Raw genomic sequence first — 24,236 nt, 5'->3', positions numbered from 1 at the left:
ACGACAACTCCCAGAATGCATCGCGTATTGCCGTCCAGAGTTGCTGGGCGACAGCTGCGTGATGAGGTAAGACGTTGTTTGTTGTTGTCACGGGTGGTCGGTCTGGGAGAGCAAAGATGGCGGCTCACTGGAGCAGTGAGAACGTGGTGGTGGAGTTCCGGGACTCGCAGGTCAGTGGGAGCGGCGCCCTGAGTGGGGCACCCCGAGTCCCCATTCCCCACGGTACATAACCTGGGAGGTGACAGACAGACCCGTGGTAACTGCACCAGTGGGCTCTGCGCATGCGCAGTAACATCACTCTGCCTGGGGATTGGCTGCACGACTACACAGCTCCTGGGGGAAGGGGTGATAAGGATCCACCTTCCTCATTATTTACCAGCAGGTAGCCTGGAACTCTCCGAGGATTGTGGTACTGCAAGTCCCAGTGCTTGCTCCAGGTGTTGTGGTACTACAAGTCCCAGCGTGCCTTGACAGCTTTTGAGCTGGCCCTTGTAGTGCTCAGCGACGGGATCCGGTCTCTAGGTCGACATGTCAAAAGGTCGACATGAGTTTTTTAATTTTTTTTTATATTTTTTAATTTTTTCATACTTAACGATCCACGTGGACTACGATTGGAACGGTAATCTGTGCCGAGCGAAGCGAGGCACCTTGTCCGAAGCATGGCGAGCGAAGCGGTGCACTAATTGGGGTTCCCGGTCACTCTACGAAGAAAACGACACAAACCCCCCATAAAAAAACTCATGTTGACCTTTTGACCTGTCAACCTAGTTACTGTCGACCAATAGTGGTCGACCTAGTTACTGTCTACCTTCCATACCACACCTCTCAGTGACACCTTCCGTCATGTAAGGGAGCAAATGGGGTCTCGCCGGGGAGCAGTGAAATACTGACAGTACGGTGGTGTAGCGGGAATAAAGCCTCATTATAGTGTACACGGGTGCATTGCATTTCAGTTCTGACGCAGCGGGTTTGCTGGCTTTTAAAAGCAATATGGACCAATCACAATTTTTCTACGTGGCAAGCTTATGTTTTATACGTTATTAGGACACGGAGCAAACTGTAAATATGGTAAAAATTCAGAATATGGGGCCCACTAACCTGACATACAGCTCTGTAATACCCCTTTCAGACTGGCAAAAATATCCCGGGTTATTGCATGTGCACACGCAGCAACACGGGATTTTGCTTAGTCTGAAATGGTCCTTTTAAAAACTCCTGGGTAGCGACCAAGGTTTAACACAGGTTCAACCCAGGTCGCAGGGTAGTTTGAACAGGTAACCTGGGTTGATGGACCCGTTCATAACATAGAAGAGCTGGCGCTTGGAGATAGTCCAATGTCCAAGCACTGGATCTGTGTGCAGTGAGGTCACTTACTATGTCTTGCCAGATGTCTGAAGGGGGTCTCTGCCGAGTTGGACCCGTGTACAAAATCCCTGGTGCAACCTGGCTTTTGTAATCAGAAAGAGGCCACACCTACAATTTTGGGGAAGGGCACTTTAGTCAAATCTGTTACGTTTGAAAAATGTTATTGGTGCAGCATGTGGTCTGTCAGGTGATTCTGCACCGTATCACACATTACTCCAGAACTGCGAAGAGCTTGAATAAAATGTTCTGTCATCACCAGCAACCGCACTATGGGGGTAATTCAGAGTTGATCGCAGCAGCAAATTTGTTAGCAGTTGGGCAAAACCATGTGCACTGCAGGTGTGGCAGATATAACATTTGCAGAGAGAGTTAGATTTGGGGGGGGTTATATTGTTTCTGTGCAGGGTAAATACTGACTGCTTTATTTTTACACTGCAATTTAGATTTAATTTTGAACACACCCCACCCAAATCTACTCTCTCTGCACATGTTACATCTGCCACACCTGCAGTGCATATGTTGTATCTTCCCCCCCTGCAGTACACATGGTTTTGCCCAACTGCTAACAAATTTGCTGCTGCGATCAGGTCTGAATTAGGCCCAATCTATGATGTTGGAATCCTTTCTAAACTAGATGGCGCATAATATAATACTGCTTTTATACCTACATTTTGCATGGCTCCTTCCTTTTTGCTACAGATGGCCCGACCTAGCAATATGCACAGATGATCTCCAATCGCCGCCTCTTCTCTATGCAGTGAACGGGTACCGGGTCGCTTTGACCCGGCTTACTTGTTTACACTGCATCGCGACCCGGATCCTTCCCGGGACCAGCCCTGCAATCTAGCTGGATTCCCAGGTAACTGGACCCGGGTAAACCTTTTTACACCAAGCGCTCCTGGGTTATCGAGCAATAACCTGGGTTTTTAGAGGCGGTGTAAAAGGGGTATAAGCTATTATTCAAGCTTTAAAGTGTATGCGCTGTAGTTCTGAATCTCCCATCTATTCCTATGTGACCGTGCAGGAGTAATTACATGCTGTTTTTAGAATTCTGCAATAATCACCCCCAGTGGGATTATTATCTTATTTGGTTGAAATTACTGTACGTGGTCCGTAAATAATTGGCATGAGCCAGCAGGCTTAGCCTGAAAATAAGAAATGTGACTGGCATTGGACTGTGGGCCTAATTCTGAGTTGATCGCAGCAGCAATTTTGTTAGCAGTTGGGCAAAACCATGTGCACTGTAGGGGGGGCAGATATAACATGTGCAGAGAGAGTTAGATTTGGGTGGGGTGTATTCAAACAAATCTAAATTGCAGTGTAAAAATAAAGCAGCCAGTATTTACCCTGCACAGAAACAAAATAACCCACCCAAATCTAACTCTCTCTGCAAATGTTATATCTGCCCCCCTGCAGGGCACATGGTTTTGCCCAATTGCTAACAAACTTGCTGCTGCGATCAACTCAGAATTACCCCCTGTGTGCAGTGTTATACAACGATCACGCTAACAGGCCTCCGTGTGAGCCGGCTGCTTGTCCCCGAACGCTGCGTGGCCGGGTCTACCCATTGCTTTTGTTTTGGAAATTTATCGCATCACTTGGTGCTTGGGTGTCGGGTCGTACTGGTATATAATTGGGCTCCTTTAGAAGTAAACGATGATCATTCAGGCAGATCGCATCTGGAACTCTATGAAGAGATTTTCTATGTATAACGCTTCACAGTCAAGTCAAGATGGACATTGCACCTATGTTTAACAACTTGCGTGTAGTTCACTTACACTACGTGACTGATAATTAGGGTATTACATGCAACAGCCTGCAGTCCCTTATGGTGTGTGTGACTCGGACCTATTGATCTGCAGTCATCAGATCATATGTTGCTTTATAATTAACTCTCCCTGGTGTTCTGGGCACACTCAAGATTAATTGCTATACGTAAGGGGTGTGTCCTAAAATCTGCGCTGGTTGTAATGTGCAGTTTGCAGTGATAAACTTGGCAGTTCACCCTTCCAGTATGGCTGCCATTTTCCTATCTACCTCGCAGTGGCTGTCTCGCTGTCTTTCCCTGTCACAACCTGCCTTTAAGGAACAGGCAGTAGAATAAGTATTTGTGGACAGACAAAGGGCCTAATTCAGACCTGATTGCTGGGCAGCGATTTTTGCGGCCCTGCGATCAGATAGTCGCCGCCTATAGGGGGAGTGTATTTTAGCTGTGCAAGTGTGCGTTCGCATGTGTAGCTGAGCTGCTAAAACCCAGTGTGTGCAGTCTCTGCGCAGCCCAGGACTTAGCCACTGCGATCACATTAGCCTGTCCGGCCCCAGAAATGACGTCAGGAACCCTCCCTACAAAAGCATGGACACGCCTGCGTTTTTCCAGACACTCCCTGAAAACGGTCAGTTGCCACCCACAAACGCCCTCTTCCTGTCAATCTCCTTGCAATCGCCCGGGCGGACGGATCCGTTGCACAAACCCATCGCTGAGCGGCGATCCGCTTTGTACCCATGCGACGCGCCTGCACATTGCGGAGCATGCGCAGTTTGGACCTGATCGCCCGCTGTTCGAAAATGCACAGCAGCGATCAGGCCTGAATTACCCCCAAAGAGGTGCAACTTCTCAGAGACGTGAGAGAACAATGGAGTGCATGCACACCAGGTGACAAAGATTAGCAGTATGGGTACTGGAGAAATCCAGGAGGTAAAGGCACCCGGGGTTATAGGTGTTTGGGATCTTAAGCAAGGTAAGTAGATTGTTGGAGGGGGTGATGTGGGATAGGCGCCTCTGTATTTGTCATCATTGGAGAAGAAGAGAATGGAGGGTGGGTCTGACCTTAGGAAGTGAAGGGGAGAACAACTAAAAGACGAGTTAAATTTAGAGCCATACATTACTCAGTAACGCTTAATGTAGAATTTACGATGAACAACTAATTAGTCCGCTCTACGGTGAGAAAGTACTTGATTTTTGCCTTGAAATTGGCAGGGTGTCTGGACAAACCCTAGCTCTAAAACCGCAGCTCTATTCTTCATTTTGGGGGCATCATCACCAGATGAAGTATTGTATACATCTTCACAGTAATTGGCCCTACACACTGGCAGATGATACTGCACGATATCAACGTTCTCCTTCATTAATTAATGAGAACTCGTTCATATCGTGCAGTGTGGAGGCACCAGCGATGAACAATGCACAGCCCCGCGCTCGTTCATCGCTGGTGCGCCGTCGCTTGTGCATGCAGGCCAATATGGACGAGATCGTCCATATTTGCCTGCACTGCTATGGAGCCGGGTAACGGGGGGAGTGAAGAAACTTCACTGCCCCCCCGCCGCCGGGTCGCCCGTATCCGCCGTCGGGCAGCTCGGCGGCGGATTTATCAGTGTGTAGGGCCCATAAGTCAGGAAGATAAACAGGCCTACATGTATTAATTCACATGGGGTCTACAGGTGTGAGTAATTTGTATCAGTGCCTTTTGGGGACAGAAATGTAACGTGAGTCACATATCACAATTGATTTTATGCTTAGTTTGGTTAACATTCAGTTTTTTGTTTGTGGGTCAATACTAATTTTAGGGTCTTATAAGTGTATAGTATAACAATCATATTGTAAAAATAATTAGGAGAGCAGGTTTTAATAAATATATAAGGTTCCTCATTTCCGATGTCCATTCTGTTGTAACACGAGTCACGCATATAAACAATAACATGTAACTACTAAGAGTGTATACTTTCTATGCTTCTAGGCACTAATTACGACAACCTACCCCATATATTATTGTCATATTTTTAAAATGTTGAATCTCCAGCTTCATTTTTGTGTGTGGTGCATATAAGCTTGAAATGTAACGTGAGTCACATGGAATGACCTACACCTATCATGGCTCCTGTAAGCCGGGCAGTTAATATGCTAATCGGGCTGGTTAGCATGCTAAACAGCATGACTAACAACCTAATTAAAGCCACTGCTCAGGTCATATTTGCCGATGGACCCTTAGTGATCCATGATGATGATAAGTACCCATAGCTGGATTATTGTGTATGACAAAATGTGGTTTTACTGTTAGATTTTTATTTGAATTTCTTTTGTAACTCTAGGCAACTGCGATGTCTGTGGACTCCCAGGGACAACTTGCTGTGCTTTCTGGGTGAGTCTCTTGTCTTTGTCTATGCACTGTTTATATTAACCATAGCATATGATAACTTTCTCCCAAATGACAGGTACCCCGAGCATTAGACAAACACTGTTGTAAACTGCTCTGGAAAGAAGCTCTTCAAGAATTAAATGTTTTTCCTGTAGTAAAAATGTTGCTCACAATACTTAGGCCCAGATTTATCAAGCCTTGAAGAGTGGTAAATTGCACAGTGATAAAGTACCGGCCAATCAGCTCCTAACTGTCATTTTTCAAACACAGCCTGTAACATGGCAGTTAGGAGCTGATTGGCTGATACTTTATCACTCTCCAAGGCTTGATAAATGGTATCCGGTCTCTAGGTTGACCACTATTGGTCGGCAGTAACTAGGTCGACAGAGTTTGTAGGTTGATATGTTCTAGGTCGACAGGTCAAATGGTCGACATGAGTTTTTCAAATTTAAAAAAACAACAACTTTTTCATACTTTACAATCCACGTGGACAATGATTGGGAACGGTAACCTGTGCAGCGGTAGCGGAGTGAGGCACCTTGCCGAAGCATAGCGAGCGAAGTGAGCCATTCGAGGGGACATGGTGCACTAATTGGGGTTCCCGGTCACTGTACGGAGAAAACGACACCAAAAAAGATAAAAAATCTCATGTCGACCTTTTGACCTGTCGACCTAGAGACCCTGTCGACCTAGAATCCCTGTCGACCAATAGTGGTCGACCTTCAATACCATACCCTGATAAATCTGGGCCATTGTATCAGATCAGTCCTTCTGTCTGTTACAGGAGGAATATCAGAGCATGAATCAATAGTTTTTGCCTGCTGGTCCTGAACATAAATCCCATGAACATAAGTAAAAATGTCCCATACATGTCACTGTAAAACAAATCTGTAGCTGTATATCTTTTGGGTTTTCAACATAGGTTGACAAGTTAAATTATTGTTCTTTGTCATAGGTTTTCATAAAAAAATGAAGGCTCTTAATACAAAGTTTTGAATTATCAAGTAGCCGTTTTCTTTTTTCAAAGGGTGTTGGACTTGGCTTGTCCTGTATGTAAGATCTTATGTAATATTGTGTTGGGTATAGCTGGGGGGAAATAACAATGTAACCTGAAAATTAAGCCCAGCTAAGCACTTTGATATTACATAAGTCTTTTTAAAATAATAACATCCTCACGATAAGTTTTTTTTAAATTTTTTTTTAAATCAAGTATTTTTTTTATTGATTTTTCAAAAACACAACAGACAAACAAATAAAGACATTAAAATAAAAGAGAACTTTGCATTTCTTGAGGGGAATCATCAGCAACAGATCTCAGACACAGGTGAACAACAGTAAAAAAAAATTATACCATACAATCCAACATATAGGGGGCAATTCAAATGTTTGAAAAGTCGGTTGGGTGTCTGTTTTTTCCTGCCTATCAGATAGGAAAAAACAGACACCCAACTGACTTTTCAAACAATTGAATACCACCCGTAGAGTTTAGGCAAACAGCAAGTAGCAGAGAGAATACAGAGATCATCAAAATAGTATATACCGTATGTATACAGAGAGGGTAGTTCGGCAAATGCCAAAGGTGAGGGACAAACAAGTAGCCAGTGTCCTACAATGGGGCTGGAGAATCAATGGAATATCTAGATTTCATCCATAGACCCCAGAGCTTATCATATTGACCGTACAGTTGCGTTTAGCATACATAAAACGCTCATGAGAGAGTGTAGTGTTAACAAGCGCCGTCCATGCAGGTAAGGCGGGAGGGTCCCGCACCATCCAGGTACGTGCGATACATACATGTGCCAAAGTAAGGAGATTAGTAAGATACACTTTGAGAGGACCACTTAGAGATTCCTCCAAATCCAGCCCAAACAGAGGCGGAACTATCGCCAGTGCAACCAGTGCGTTGCACTGGGGCCCGCCACTGTCCAGGGGCCCAGAGCATGTAATGAGTCAAACTGTCTGCCGCAATGTGTAAAAAGGGGGAATCTGCCTGCCGCAATGTGTACAAAGGGGGAATCTGCTTGCCGCAATGTGTAAAAAGGGGGAATCTGCCTGCCGTAATGTGTAAAAAGGGGGATGCTGTCTGCCGTAATGTATAACAAGGGCACGCTGTCTGCCGTTATGTGTAAAAAGGGCACGCTGTCTGCCGCTATGTTTAACAAGGGCACGCTGTCTGCCGCTATGTGTAAAAAGTGTACGCTGTCTGTCGCTATGTGTAACAAGGGCACGCTGTCTGCCGTTATGTGTAAAAAGGGGACGCTGTCTGCCGTTATGTGTAAAAAGGGGACGCTGTCTGCCGCTATGTGTAAAAAGGGGCACGCTGTCTGCCGTAATGTGTAAAAAGCGGACGCTGTCTGCTGTAATGTGTAAAAAGAGGAATCTGTCAGCCGTAAGGTGTAAAAGGGTCTCTACCTGGTGTAGTGGTGCTACTGTGCGGCGTAATTTGAATAATGGAGACTACTGTGCAGCGTTTTATGAATTGGTATTATTTTGTGGCCACACCCCTTCCCTACGAAGCCACGCCACTATGTATTTTTGCGCGCGCCTACGGCGCGTACTGCCCCTGTTTTGCATGCAGGGGTGGGGCTCCGATGCCGTTTCTTGCACACAGTGCTAAAATTTCTAGTTACGGCACTGTTGCTAGGTATCCATTTCTCTGGCCCTGAGCAGGTCCCCCTCACCAGATCCTCTCCAGGGGTGAGGGGGTGGACTTGGATGGGATGGGGGGCCCAAAGCATTTTGTCGCACCTGGGCCCACCGCTCGCTAGTTCCGCCACTGAGCCCAAATATACATATGCGAGGGGTCAGAATAGGGAACTGAATACCCGTATCACGGATACAGTTCGTCACCTCCTCCCAATAAGCAGAAATACGTGGACACAGTCAGAGCAGATGCCAGAAGCCAGCATCCAAAGCCTTACATTTCGGACGCGCATTGGACGGTAATCCACCTATACGAAATAGCCTACTCAGAGTCCAATAAATTCTGTGCAGAATATAGAGCTGGATTTGTTGGAATCTAGCATAGGCCGTAGCGGTTCTAGGAGAGCCGAGCATACAATCCCAGTCCTCATCGTCGAGAGCACCCAGGTCAGACACCCATTTATCTTTCAATGGTCCTAAGCCACCGCGCCCAAGGGAGGAGAGGAGTAGAGAGCTGACACAGTTCTACGTTCAGGCATGTTACGTATCAGCGCATGTATGGGTGAGTCAGAGAATTGCGGAGGAGCATTACCCCACTGTGCAAATAAGGCATGCCTGAGCTGTAAGTAACAATAAAAATACTGTCTAGGAACAGCATATGTGGTTGAGAAGTATTCAAATGTATGAAGGACACTGCTCTGATACAGTTGACCCACAGCTGGGATACCAAAAGAGGTCTACCCCAGGCCACTGTCCAACAACTGAACCTCAGGAAAAGCCATATTATGCCACAAAGGAGAGCAAGGGTCAACAGTACTGTCCCCCAGCAATTTCTCCACTGCAAGCCAAACCCGCCTAGCCTGTTGTAATAGGGGGGAAGAGAGGCAATCGAAGAGTGAGCCAGTAGGAATTGCAGCAGAGAAAACGCCAGGCCAGCCTTATCCAGAAGGGCCACAGGAAGGTTACCATAATCCCCAGGAGAAACCCATTCCCCCAACTGAGCTACCTGAGCGGCCACATAATAAAGGTACAAGTCCGGCAGGGACAAACCCCCCTCATGCCGAGGCCTATATCATGTCTTAACAGCAGTACGGGCCTGCTTCCCGCCCCATATAAAAGAGGTAATGTGACGAGTAATCAGATGAAATTGGGAAAGGCGAATATAAAGTGGGGCACTGTGTAATATATGTAAGAATTTCGGCTGAATAATCATTTTGACAAGGTTCACCCGACCCGTGAAAGATAGAGGGAGTTTCTGCCAAACGCGTGACTTTTCTCACAATCGCACAATTTGGGGAGTTAAGTTCAGTGCAATAAAGTCAGCTGGAGAATGAGAAATCTGAATGCCTAAATACTTAAATTGGGATCACCATTTTAAGGGAAAGTCATAAGTGGGGGGCTACAGGGTGGATGGAAGGAATGGGAACACCACCGACTTGTCCCAGTTAATGTGGATTCCTGAATAAAAGCCAAACTCCTCAACCAGCTCAAGGAGCCGAGGCAACGAATGAGATAAATCAGACAGGAAGAGAATCATGTCATGAGTGTATAGGCCAATTTTTTCTTCACATTCTACAACCTTTGATACCTTTAATGGCAGAGGAGGCTCTAATTTTACATGCCAGGGGCCCTATGGCCAGTGCAAAGGGGACAAGGGGCAGTCCTGGCGCGTTCCTCTCTCCAGGAGGAAGGAGTCGGTGATAAAGCCATTAACATTCACCCTAGCAGCCGGGGAGGAGTATAAAAGTTTAACCCAAGCTTTAAAATTCGGGCCCAAGCCAAACCGAGTCAATACTTCCCAAAAATATATCCATTCCACGGAATCAAAGGCTCGGCCAGCATCCAAGGAAACAATGACCGCATCGTCCGTCTCCTCACCAGCCAACTGCATATAAGTAGAAAGACGGCGTAAATTAAGGTCAGTAGATCTGCCTGGCATAAAACCAGTTTGGTCCCTATGCACTATTTCAAGTACCACAGTATTAAGACGAAGAGCCAACAATTTCGCCAGTATTTTAATATCAGTGGAAAGTAAGGAGATAGGATGATACGAGTCATGGAAACAAGAGTCTTTACCCGGCTTCGGAATCAGGACCACTAATGCTTCCGTCATAGAGGGGGGGAAGAGAACCAACAGCCATCATAGAGTTAAAAATTTCCAGAAGCTTAGGCGCAAAAAAAATCTATATGGGTTTTATACAATTCAATGGGAAGGCCATCTACCCCAGGGGCCTTATTAGGAAAAGACCGAATCGCAACCTCCACTTCCTCCAAAGTAAAAGAACTATCCAGAAATTGTTGGGAGTCTGAACAAAGCACAGGGAGTGCCTCACACCTCATCCAACTACGTAGACAGCTGTAAAGTAGAGTAGTACACTTTAGACTTATAGACATTAACAAAGTGGGCATAAAAACTAGCCGCTATAGAAGGAGTATCAACACACATAGGGGGTCATTCCGACCTGATCGCACGCTGACATTTTTCAAAGCGCTGCGATCAGGTCACTACTGCGCATGCGTATGCACCGCAATGCACCTGAACGTCGTACGGGTACAAAGCGGATCGTTGCTGGGCGATGGATTTAACGAAGAATCCATTCGCACAGCCGATCGCAAGGAGATTGACAGGAAGAGGGCGTTTGTGGGTGTCAACTGACCATTTTCTGGGAGTGTTTGGAAAAACGCAGGCGTGTCCAAGCTTTTGCAGGGCAGGTGTCTGACGTCAATTCCGGGAGCCGGACAGGCTGAAGTGATCGCAGCGGCTGAGTAAGTTCTGAGCTACTCAGAAACTGCACAAACTATTTTTGTAGTGCCCGGCTGCACATGCGATCGCACCCTTGCACAGCAAATATACACTCCCCAGTGGGCGTCGACTATGCTTTCGCACAGCTAAAAAAAAGTAGCTAGCGAGCGATCAACTCTGAATGACCCCCATAGTACCATTCGCTGGCCTCAGGCCATGCACAGTAGTAGGGGAAAGCTCCTCTCTAGCTAAATAAGCCAAAAACTTTCCCGTCCTATCACCCTGAATATAGAAATCATGCACCCGGAAAAGCAAACTCCGTTTAGATGTATCCAGGAGCAGGCCGTCCACTGCATATGGACGACCAGCCATTCCACTCGATCAGCCAGTAAACCGCTCCAGTCTCCGTCTCTCCAACTCCTCCTCAGACTTTCTATTAAACACTTTCATTTGGATGACCCTAGAGATCAGGGAGCCTCGCAGGAAGGCCTTATAAGCATCCCATGTCAGAGGGGCATCGTCACACACTGGGTTATTCACAAAAAATTCCTTCCATAGTAACTCAGAGGCAGCCACCATCTGAGACAACCAAAAGGGGTTAAATCTCCAGAAGGACGCTCCCCTAGGAATACGGAAGTCTAAAGAAAGAAGTATGGGAGAGTGATCCGAGATCCCTCGAGCCGAATAGTCTACAAAAGAGACAGATGGTAGGAGGGAGCGGTATAAGAGAGCCATATCTATACAGGAAAACACACCTAATGAGCTAGAAAAGCATGAGTAGAATTTAACTGAGGGAGAACGTAAACGCAAAACATCAAGGAGACCCATTTCAGTAAGCAAACGGGCAAAGGCAGTAGTGCCCTCCCGTACAGTTTGAGAACCAGGTCTCCATCTATCCATAACAGCATTAAAGTCACCAATACAGATGACCGGCGTTGAGGGACAATCCTGTATAAACGCACAGGCTTTGACTAAAATACCAGAGTTATAGGGAGTTGAAATGTACACCGCCAGAAGTATAAATGGGGCATTATGGATGGTGCCAGCTAAAAATACATAACAACCCAGCGGATCAATCTGCGCCCTCTGACAAAGGAAACCCATATTTTTATGGATTAAGACTGACACACCCCTAGAATTAATGTGAAAGGTAGAATGGAAGGTCTATCCCACCCACGTTTTTTTTAAGGAAAGTACACAGCTACCCTCTAAGGGGTATATTCAATGACTGTCGGAAGCTGCCGTCTTGTCAGAAAGACGGCAGCTTCCGACAGTTTTAGGTCAGAAGGGGTTCCGACCTATTCATTAGGGCCCCGTTTTTTCTGACAAGTCAGGAAACCCGACTTGTCGGAGTGCACGCTGATCGCGGATTCAGCTGCCGATCAGCGTGCATTGTCGGAAGCGGGGCCAAACCCAACAGGTTTTAGCTCCATTTTCGACAATCTCAATCCGACTTGAGTTGGATTGAGGTGAGGAGATGGGGAGTGGTGCGGCGGGCTACCTTGACGACCGTCCCCTGGCCAGACACCTCTCTCCCTGCAGTGCCTCCCCCACCGCTGCAGACATCACCTCCGCTGGCCGCCATGGCAGCTCCCCCTGCCGCACGCAGCTGCCGCCCAGCTCCCCCCGCAGCCATCCAGCTCCCCCCGCCGCCACAGACATCAATATCACCATCGCCGGCCGCCGTGGCAGCTCATACCGCCGTACGCAGCCGCCCAGTTCCCCCCGCACAGCCCAGCTCCCTCCGCCGGTGCTGTCAGCGCACCCGGCAGCCGCTGCAGCGGCAGCACAGGACCCCCGGTACGACCAAACCCGACAGTTGGATTTGGCCGTCCATTGAATAGGGGTTTGTCGGAATGGACCCGACTCTTATTGAATACACCCCTAAGTGGGTCTCCAATAAACACACCAAACCTGGGGAGTGGGTCTTAAGCTGTTTTAACACCAGGGAGCGCTTAACCTCATCACTGAGGCCTCTAACGTTCCATGAGACAATGTGAACCATTGCATGACAGTAAACACAATAAAGAGACGGGGCAGCACTGGTAGCGCCCTAACACATAGCCGAACACCCTCCACCCATTAACATTACAAATCAGAAACCAGTCAAGAAATGCAGAAAAATAAAAAAATACAGATAGACAAAGGTAAGAAAAATAACAAAACCCCAACCCCTACCACCCCGCATACCCACCCAAACATAAGTATACCTATTCCCGTAACCAAAACACACAGACCCCAATAGAGAGTCAGGAAAACTAATCTATACTAAACACGGGGCAGCTATCCTCATAACCTATGGGCGTGAGATCCCCAGCCATCAGCAAAAGAAGCCGGTGAGAAACGCTAACAGGCACCGAACCGCTATAAGGACACGAGTGGTTCAAGCAGCGATCATAGTAATCTAATAGAACATATTATAATTACGGTGAATACCCTGGGGAGAACAAATGGCACTGTCATAACCATACAGAAAAATCCTAAGCATATCAACCCAGCAGAGTAAATATTGCACAATAGTAAATAAACGGAACGCAGAAATAGGTTAAGGCAGAAGTCCCGTCAAGGCGGAGCAGCCTGCGGAGCCGGTTGCAAATCAATCCAGGCTGAAGCGGATTTCGGAGAATCAAAAAAGTGGGTACGATTACCAGCCACCACACGAAGACGGGCAGGAAACAACATTGAATGCTGCAATTGACGGTCACGCAGTCTCTGCTTCACTTGAGTGAACTGTGAAGGGGATTTCTGGACATCGGCAGAAAAATCCTGGAACGCAGCAACTCTTTGACCCTCATACTCCAGAAGGCCCTGAAGCCTGGCAAGGCGAGGAACAGCGTCTCTATCCTTGTAATGCAGGAACTTAGCAATAAAGGTGCGAGAAGGAGCACCAGGAGGAAGTGGGCGGGTAGGCACCCGGTGGGCCCCCTCAACAGCAAATTGCGGAGTGAAGGAATCCTTGCCGAACAGGGAGAGCAGCCTGGCTTCCAAAAAGTGTTCAAGCTGAGAGCCCTCAGCTTTTTCAGGGAGACCCACAAAACGCACATTGTTCCTCAGACGTCCTTCTATATCCATAAGCTTAAGTTTACAGGCCGACATCTTAGATTCCAAGGAGGAAAGATGACTCGGAATAGGCGTATAAGAATCCTCCAAAGTCGAAATACGGTTGTCTGTGTCACCGATCCTGTCACGAAGCTTTTGCATATCCTGACGAATAAAAGAAATGTCAACATGTACCTCCGCCACCCTGTCCACGAGGCGTTTCTCAGAGTCAGTGATAGCTTGCAAAAGCTGGGACATGGTAACTTCAGGAGATCCAGCCATATCGGGAGAGGGAAGGCAGGAATCAGTATGAGGAGACGTCGGCAGTGAGGATGCCGGGGTCTGATTGCCTCGGGCAAATCTGGCCAAACGGTCCATAGCAGACCGATTGTGCCGCCGGACCATCAGAGATCCTCAGCGACAGCAGTCCAGAAAGATAGCTCCACAAAAAGGTAGGCTGAGGGCCCCAGGAGGGGGACAGCAGTACACAGTATTATGACCTGCCAAGGGTCTCCAGGAATTGTATCCCACAGGCAGGACAATATTAAACTGAAAATGCCTAGCAGGGAAGGCAGGTACAGAGAAACAGAAGAGGGAGAGCAGCCAGCTATGTCCCTTCAGCACTCAAGTCACTGCCAGCAGAGAGTCCCAGGGTGCAACAGCACAGATCTGAGGGAACTTGTAAAATGGTGGAGGGTATTTCCCACCTCACAGGCACTAGAGCCAGGGACAGGAGAAAGCAGCAGGAAGGCTCAGCAGTGCGCCCAGGAGCTGCACACTGCGTCCTCACAGCTGTAGCAGCGGTATGCAGGGCTAGAGAGAAGCCCCCAGCAGGAGCCCCGCAGCGTCCGGATCACAACGCTGTAACTATTATACAGGGCGTGCAGCCCAACGGAGCCCGGCGTGGAAGCCACTATGCAGGGGAAGAGCCAGCGGGGGAGACACTCGGAGGGGCAGCCGCAGCAGGGAGTCCAGCGGCACCCGGTGAGAGCGCAGTCCGGTCAGCGGGGAAGCTGGGGAAGTGGCAGAGGAAGCCTCACATCCCCCCAAGATGGCGCCCGACACAGCCAAGGAACACCATGCCGGGACACACCGCCGAGTCGTAGCACACAAGTAGGAGGCAAGGGGCACCACAACACCCCACACAGGTCAGTCAGGAGCCGATCAGCAACAGTCTAAGGACACCTGAGCGTGCACACCGGAGTACAGGATAGGGAAACAGGAGTATTTGGCTGGGGACCACAGCAGACACATGACCTACTCCATGCCCCACTAGGCCACGCCCACCCTCGCGATAAGTTTTAACAAAAATTGATATGTTAAAACTTGTACAAATGTCCTGTCCGTGACGGTGGAATGGGCCAAAAAAAAACAAAAAATGGCTCTGATGTGACACATCCCTCAGGCTAATCCCTACCATTATGTAAAATGTCAGTGACACTGCCTTTCAAACAAGATTGAGGTCCACTGGTAATGAGCACTGGTAGCCGGGGGGTAGGTCAGTTGACAAAACACGTTGAAGAGACAAAATTAAATTGCAATGGAAATATCTGTAAGTCGCGGACTGCAGGGGGAATACGGATGATAGTGTCTAGATAGACTGTAGGTCAACACCATATCAACATGAGTTAGGTAGGTAAAAGGTAGAAAGTGCTTAAGGTCGACAGGTACAAAGGTCAACCGATTCAAAAGGTCGGCACACTTTTTTGGGGGGTTTTCACGTATTTTCTCTAACGTCCTAGTGGATGCTGGGGACTCCGTCAGGACCATGGGGAATAGCGGGCTCCGCAGGAGACAGGGCACATCTAAAAAGCTTTTTAGGTCACATGGTGTGTACTGGCTCCTCCCCCTATGACCCTCCTCCAAGCCTCAGTTAGGTTTTTGTGCCCGTCCGAGAAGGGTGCAAACTGGATGGCTCTCTTAAGGAGCTGTTTAGTAAAGTTTTTTTTAGGTTTCTAATCAGTGATTCCTGCTGGCGACAGGATCACTGCAACGAGGGACTTAGGGGAGAGACTTGCAACTCACCTGCGTGCAGGAGGATTGAAGTTTTAGGCTACTGGACACTGAGCTCCAGAGGGAGTCGGAACACAGGTCAGCCTGGGGTTCGTCCCGGAGCCGCGCCGCCGATCCCCCTTACAGACGCTGAAGAAAGACGGCGGAACGGAGGTCCGGAAACAGGCGGCAGAAGACTTCACAGTCTTCAGAGAGGTAGCGCACAGCACTGCAGCTGTGCGCCATTGTTGCTACACGGCTCACTGACACGGTCACGGAGGGTGCAGGGCGCTGCTGGGGGCGCCCTGGGCAGCAATATAAATACCTATTTGGCAAATAAATACATCACATATAGCCATTAAGGCTATATGTATGTATTTAACCCAGGCCAGTTTTCCTAATAACCGGGAGAAAAGCCCGCCGTGAAAGGGGCGGAGCTTATTCTCCTCAGCACTCAGCGCCATTTTCCTGACCAGCTCCGCTGGTGAGGAAGGCTCCCACTCTCCCCTGCACTACAGAAACAGGGTTAAAGAGAAGGGGGGCATAAATTGGCGATATAATTATATATTAAGAGCCCATATATAGAAACAACACCTTCTAGGGTTGTTATATACATTATGGCGCTTTTGGTGTGTGCTGGCAAACTCTCCCTCTGTCTCCCCAAAGGGCTAGTGGGTCCTGTCCTCTATCAGAGCATTCCCTGTATGTGTGTGCTGTAGGTCGGTACGTGTGTGTCGACATGTATGAGGAAAATGTTGGTGAGGAGACGGAGAAAATTGCCTGTAATGGTGATGTCACTCTCTAGGGAGTCGACACCAGAATGGATGGCTTACTTATGGAATTACGTGATAATGTCAACACGCTGCAAGCCGGTTGACGACATGAGACAGCCGGCGGACAAATTAGTATCGGTCCAGGCGTCTCAGACACCGTCAGGGGCTTGTAAAAACGCCCATTTACCTCAGTCGGTCGACAGACACTGACACGGACACTGACCCCAGTGTCGACGGTGAAGAAACAAACGTATTTTTCCTTTAGGGCCACAAGTTACATGTTAAGGGCAATGAAGGAGGTGTTACGTATTTCTGATACCACAAGTACCACAAATAAGGGTATTTTGTAGGGTGGGAAAAAACTACTTGTAGTTTTGCCTAAATCAGATAAATTAAATGAAGTGTGTGATGATACGTGGGGTTCCTCCGACAGAAAGTTATGGGCGGTATACCCTTTTTCCCGCCAGTAGTAAGGGCGAGTTGGAAAACACACCTTAGGGTGGACAAGGCGCTCACACGCTTATAAAAAACATGGCGTTACCGTTTCCAGATACGGCCGCCCTCAAGGAGCCAGCTGATAGGAAGCTGGAAAATATCATAACAGTATATACACACATACTGGTGTTATACTACGACCAGCAATCGCCTCAGCCTGGATGTGCAGCGCTGAGGGGGCTTGGTCGGATTTCCTGACTGAAAATTTTGATACCCTTGACAGGGACAGGATTTTATTGTCTATAGAGCATTTTAAGGATGCATTTCTATATATGTGTGATGCGCAGAGGCATATTTGCATTCTGGCATCAAGAGTAAATGTGATGTACATATCTGCCAGACGAAGACACGACAGTGGTCAGGTGAGGCAGATTCCAGACGGCATATGGAAGTATTGCCGTATAAAGGGGCGGTCCATTGGACCTGGTGGCCATGGCAACAGCTGAAAAATCCACCTTTTGTTACCCCGAGTCACATATTGGCAGAAAAGGACACAGTCTTTTCAGTCTCAGTCCTTTCGTCCCCATACGGGCAGGCGGGCGAAGGCCAGTCATATCTGCCCAGGGGGAGAGGAAAGGGAAGAAGACTGCAGCAAGCAGCTCATTCCCAGGAACAGAAGCTCCTCACGGCTTCTGCCAAGTCCGCAGCATAACGCTGGGGCCGTACAAGCGGACTCAGGTGCGGTAGGGGGTCATCTCAAGAGTTTCAGCAACACTCGCAAGGGAACTCCGGGATCCTACATGTAATATCCCAGGTGTACATTGGAAATTCGAGACGTCTCCCCCTCACACAATTCACAGGCTGTATTCCCAGCAGGTGATAATCAAAGTACCCTTCTTACAACAAGGAAGGGGGTAGTATTCCACACTATATTGTGGTACTGAAGCCAACCGGCTCGGTGAGATCTGAAATATTTGAACACTTACATACAAGCGTTCAAATCAAGATGGAGTCACTCGGAGCAGTGATAGCGAACCAGGAAGAAGGGGACGATATGATGTCACTGGATATCAGGGACGTTTACCTACAGGTCCAAATTTGCCCTTCTCACCAAGGGTACTTCAGGTTCCTGGTACAGAACTGTCACTATCAGTTCAGACGCTGCCGTTTGGATGGTCCACGGCGCCCCGGGTCTTTACCAAGGTAATGGCCGGAATGATGATTTTTCTTAAAAGAAACATGGACGCTTTCCTGATAAGGGCAAGGTCCAGAGAACAGTTGGAGGTCGGAGTAGCACTATCTTAAGTAGTTCTACGACAGCACGAGTGGATTCTAAATATTCCAAAATCGCAGCTTTTTCCGACGACACGTCTACTGTTCCTAGGGAAGATTCTGGACACAGTCCAGAAAAACGTGTTTCTCCCAGTGGAGAAAACCAGGGAGTTATCCGAGCTAATCGGGATCCTCCTAAAACCAGGAAAAGTGTCAGTGCATCATTGCACAAGAGTCCTGGTAAAAATGGTGGCTTATTACGAAGCAATTCCATTCGGCAGATTTCCCGCAAGAACTCTTCAGTGGGATCTGCTGGACAAATGGTCCGGATCGCATCCTCAGATGCATCAGCGGATAACCCTATATCCAAGGAAAAGGGTGTCTCTCCTGTGGTGATTACAGAGTGCTCATCTTCTAGAGGGCCGCAGATTCGGCATTCAGGATTGGATGCCGGTGACCACGGAGGCCAGCCTGAGAGGCTGGGGAACAGTCACACAGGGAAAAAATTTCCAGGGAAGTGTGATTAAGTCTGGAGAATTCTCTCCGCATAAATAAGCTTAGAGCAAATTTATAATGCTCTAAACTTAGCTAGACCTCTGCTTCAAGGTCAGCCGGTATTGATCCAGTGGGATAACATCACGGCAGTCGCCCACGTAAACAGAAGGGCGGCACAAGAAGCAGGAGGGCAGTGAAAACTGCAAGGATTTTTCGCTAGGCGGAAAATCATGTGATAGCACTGTCAGCAGTGTTCTTTCCGGGAGTGGACGACTGGGAAGCAGACTTCCTCAGCAGGCATGACCTCCACCCGGGAGAGTGGAAACTTCATAGGGAAGTTTTTCAACATGATTGTGGACCGTTGGCAAAGACCAAAGGTGGACATGATGGCGTCCCGCCCGAACAAAAACGGGACAGGTATTCTGCCAGGTCATGAGACCTTCAGGCGATAGCTGTGGATGTTCTGGTAACACCGTGGGTGTACCAGTCTGTGTATGTGTTCCCTCCTCTGTTTCTCATAACCAGGGTATTGAGAATTATAAGACATAGAGGAGTATGAACTATACTAGTGGCTCCGGATTGGCCAAGAGGGACTTGGTACCCGGAACTTCAAGAAATGCTCACAGAGGACTAAGGGCCTGGGGAGCTAAGAAGGGACTTGATTCAGCAAGTACCATGTCTATTCCAAGACTTACCGCGGCTGCGTTTGACGGCATGGCGGTTGAATGCCGGATCCTGAGGGGAAAAGGCATTCCATAAGAGGTCATACCTACCCTGGTCAAAGCCAGGAAGGAGGTGACCGCACAACGTCATCACCACATGTGGTGAAAATATGTTGCGTGGGTGAGGCCAGGAAGGCTCCACGACGGAAATTCAACTAGGTCGATTTCTACACTTCCTGAAAACAGGAGTGTTTTGGACCTCAAATTGGGGTTCATTAACATTTAAATTTCGGCCCTGTAGATTTTCTTCCAGAAAGAATTGACTTCTGTTCCTGAAGTCCAGATTGTAAAGGATGTATTGCATATACAGCTTTTTTGTGCCCCTAGGGGCACCGTGAGATCTCAACATAGTGTTGGGATTTCTTAAAATCATATTGGTTTGAACCGCTCAAATCTGTGGATTTGAAATATCTCACATGGAAAGTGACCATGCTGTTGACAAATATCTCACATGGGAAGTGACCATGTTGTTAGCCCTGGCCTCGGCCAGGCGATTGTCAGAATGGGCGGCTTTGTCTTACAAAAGCCCATATTAAAATTTTCCATTTGAACAGGACAGAACTGGGACTCGTCTCCAGTTTCTTCATGAAGGGGTGTCAGCGTTTTCACCTGAAACAACCTCTTGTGGTGCCTGCGGCTACTAGGGACTTGGAGGACTCCAAGTTACTAGACGTGGTCAGGGCCCTAAAAATATATATATATATATATAGTTAGGACGGCTGGAGTCAGAAAGTCTGACTTGCTGTTTATACTGTCTACACCCAACAAGCTGGGTGCTCATGCTTCTAAGCAGTCTATTGCACGCTGGATTTGTAGTACAATTCAGCTTGCACATTCTGTGGCAGGCCTGCCACAGACGAAATATGTAGATGCCCATTCCACAAGGAAGGTGGGCTCATCCTGGGCGGCTGCCCGAGGAGTCTCGGCATTACAACTTTGCCGAGCAGCTACGTGGTCAGGGGAGAACACGTTTGTAAAATTTTACAAATTTTGATACTCTGGCTAAGGAGGACCTGGAGTTCTCTCATTCGGTGCTGCAGAGTCATCCGCACTCTCCCGCCCGTTTGGGAGCTTTGGTATAATCCCCATGGTCCTGACGGAGTCCCCAGCATCCACTAGGACGTTAGAGAAAATAAGAATTTACTTACCGATAATTCTATTTCTCATAGTCCGTAGTGGATGCTGGGCGCCCATCCCAAGTGCGGATTGTCTGCAATGCTTGTACATAGTTATTGTTACAAAAATCGGGTTATTACTATTGTTGTGAGCCATCTTTTCGGAGGCTACTTCGTTTTGTTATCATACTGTTAACTGGGTTCAGATCACAAGTTGTACGGTGTGATTGGTGTGGCTGGTATGAGTCTTACCCGGGATTCAAGATCCTTCCTTATTGTGTACGCTCGTCCGGGCACAGTACCTAACTGAGGCTTGGAGGAGGGTCATAGGGGGAGGAGCCAGTACACACCATGTGACCTAAAAAGCTTTTTAGATGTGCCCTGTCTCCTGCGGAGCCCGCTATTCCCCATGGTCCTGACGGAGTCCCCAGCATCCACTACGGACTACGAGAAATAGAATTATCGGTAAGTAAATTCTTATTTTTTTAACTTTTTGCTTGATTTACTATCCACGTGGACTACGATTGGTAATAGGAACCTGAGGGCTAATTCACACCTGATCGCTGCTGTGCATTTTCGCACAGCAGCGATCAGGTCTCACCTGCGCGTGCACCGACAGCTGTCTTAGCCCTGCGATCGCCTCTGCCTGATTGACAGGCAGAGGCGGTCGCTGGGCTGGCCGGTGACGTATGGCCGCCGTTTAGGGGCGCCGTCCGGGCAACGGCGGGGGGTAGGGCGGGCCGCGGCGGCTGCGTGACGTCGCACGCAGCCGTTGCGACCCTTACAGCGACGGGTAGCTCCCTGCCAGCACGCAGGAGCTGCGCTGGTAGGGAGCTACTCTTCAAGTACAAAGGCACCGCCACCGTGCAATGCTTTTGTACTTGTGCGACGGGGCAGGGACTGACACGCGGGGCGGACTAGCTCTGTGCTTTGCATCCCCCCGCAGTGTGACTGATTGTAGATGTGATAAATTTAGCACATCTACGATCAGGTCTGGATTACCCCCCTTGTCTGAAGTGTAGCGGGCACCGATTGCACCAATTGTGGTCACATATGATGAAAATGTTTTTTGTTTGTGTCGACCATTTCCATGTCTGCCTTTGAAAAAGGTAGACCGGTACATGTCTGCCTTTTCCACGTTGACCTTTTGACACTGTCGACCATATTGGGCCGACCTATGGGCTGTCTAATCACTGTAGATCTGTTATACCACACCCACTGCAGGCTATTCAGTCCGGAGATTGCCTGGCAGCCACAGATTATTGTTTGGTCCCTAATTTCTCTACCTATTAATGAAAGAGTGCTGTGACTAATTGCTCTCAAAGTGTTATTTGCTCAGCTGTAAATAGAGCTGCTCTTACCAGACATAGGGGGAGATGAATGAAGCAGTGAAAAGAATGGAGAAGTGTGCCAGCAGAGAAGTTGCCCATAGCAACCCATTTTTTCACTGCTTCGTACATCTACCCCATAGTGTTATGTTGGCTTTTGAACCTAGCAATGAAAGGGAGAGGTGTTGTCCCTTGCCTGATATCACCACTGCCACACCCCAGTAACGTCAGGCTCCGTTAGACCATGCTTTACGGGTAGACTTTGGGAAGAAAATGGAGCATTATAAAGAAGAGAGACAGAACCCATGGCTCTCTAGTGAAAGTGGCAGTAACATCACTATTATAATGGAATAAACAAAAATTCTATCCACTGAACTAATTATCTTCCAATTGATCTGTGACTTCCAAAGGTGTTTGTTGATTTCTCTACTCAGTGACCTTTCATTGGTAGAAAATAAAATGTGTGTAAGCCGCATGTGCAGATGCACGTAAGTGCTAAGGGTTTTGTACGGTATGCCCATGGTTGCTCTGTGCTGCCAATGTGCCCCTTCCCCCGTAACCTAACCCCCCCCCCCCCCCTCCCCCCGGCAGCTTGCCAGTCAGTCCCTCAATCGGGATCCCGGCTGTCGGGATGGCGGTGCTGGCATTGTGATCCTGATCAGGATGGTGGCGCCTGCATTCTGATCTGTGTCAGGATTGCAGTGTCGGTATTTTGACAGCCAGGATCCTGGCCAGATCCCGTCGACACCATATGGTCAACAGGTACGAAAGGTTGACATGAAACTGGTCGACACAAAAAAAGGTTGATAAAAGTTTTTTTGGGATTTTTGGGTGTCATTTTGTATGTTTAACCCTATGTGATCCAAATGAAGAGAAACGTGTCCTCTCGTGGGCTCACCTCACTTGCCACGCTTAGGGCAAGGTGGCTCGCTTTGCTAGCCAGAAAGTTACTGAAGGTGATAGATGGTGACGTGGATAGTAACGTAAGCAAAAGCTGAAAAAACATGAAAATGCCACAAAAAACATGTCGACCTTTTGAACCTGTCGACCATATGGTGTCAACATGCTGACCTGTTGATCTATCATCCAGGGAAAGGATGGGGGGGGGGGGGGGGGCCTCGCTAAAACAAAACAGTGTGGCCCAGCTCTCCCAAGGATAGGAACGGGGCTCTTCCTGTCACCCCGGGGCAACGAGTTCCAGGATCATGGGGTATGTAACCTTCAATGACCTTCAAGGGCGGGCAGAAAGATCAGAGTCGCTGACGGTGGGCCTGATTCAGAATTGTACATAATTCCGATGGTTCCCACACAACTCTGATGTTTACAGATCGGCACAACTCTGATCAGGCCCTGAGAGTGGGAGAGCACTGGAGACGGGTGGTGGAGGCCCCTGCTCATGTGTGAGCTTACAGACAAGGGGGGACGTGGTATAACTGGGCGGTGAACTGATAAACGATAAAGGAGTGCAAAGGGATGAGCGATAAGAGTGTGAGGTGGGCTGTGATGTACAGAATCCTTTCCAGGAATATTAGGACTGCCTTTGCCAGCTATTGAATCCTAACATAATGGTGTGTGTGGTCTATAAGACCTTGGGCCTCATTCATGATTGCGCGCAATGTCGATGTCTGAGAGTTGTCAGACTGGTCATGTGCTGCGATTGCACCAAGTTGCCTTTGCGATCGCGCTGGTGCTGAGTTTTTTAAGGCAGAGTAACAGGAAGCGACCTTTCTTTTTCATCCACTAGGGGTCACTGGAGTACTCTTGGGATATGGACGGGCTTCCGCAGGAACACAGCACTGAATATTTAAATTCAGTAACACTCCACCCCTCCACATCCCCGAGCACTTACTCAGTGTTTTTTCTGTGCTGAACGTGGCAACACATGCTTAGCTGAAGTCACGGTTTTGTTGAAGAAACTTTTATTTATTTTTATTTTTATTTTTTCTACTGTTTGACCACATCCCTGTCCCCCTTCCAAAAGGCAGGGTCAGGGATAGTGCAGCTGCTGATTGCAGCACGGGCGTGTCGGGCCTCTCTGAAAGAGCTCCCTCACAGCCCTCACATCCTCCTGCACTGGCTGGCCGGCGCTTACTGAAAAGCCCCGTCGGAGCCTCCGCACGTCTGCAGGAGTGAGGTATGTGAAACGGGGCGGTCAGCTCCCGCTGCCGCCCCGACGTGTGG

The 24,236-nt window shown here is 48.3% G+C and overlaps 1 protein-coding gene across 5 annotated transcripts in view; it reads left to right on the top strand.

The window, feature by feature from the left end:
* WDR59 (WD repeat domain 59) overlaps positions 1 to 24,236 on the top strand; it is a 136,091-nt gene continuing 111,855 nt past the window's right edge. For 3 of the 5 annotated variants that reach the window (XM_063945594.1, XM_063945592.1, XM_063945590.1), the window contains exons 1-2: positions 80 to 170; positions 5,452 to 5,501. In XM_063945594.1, coding sequence (XP_063801664.1) covers positions 117 to 170; positions 5,452 to 5,501 — 104 coding nt within the window. In that variant the 5' untranslated portion in view covers positions 80 to 116. The other 2 variants (XM_063945591.1, XM_063945593.1) reach the window with 2 other exon arrangements.

This window comes from Pseudophryne corroboree, chromosome 11 (genome assembly GCF_028390025.1).
Source record: "Pseudophryne corroboree isolate aPseCor3 chromosome 11, aPseCor3.hap2, whole genome shotgun sequence".
Taxonomy (NCBI): domain Eukaryota; kingdom Metazoa; phylum Chordata; class Amphibia; order Anura; family Myobatrachidae; genus Pseudophryne; species Pseudophryne corroboree.
Note: the sequence above shows the minus strand (reverse complement) of the source record. Positions and strands in the feature narration are given on the sequence as shown.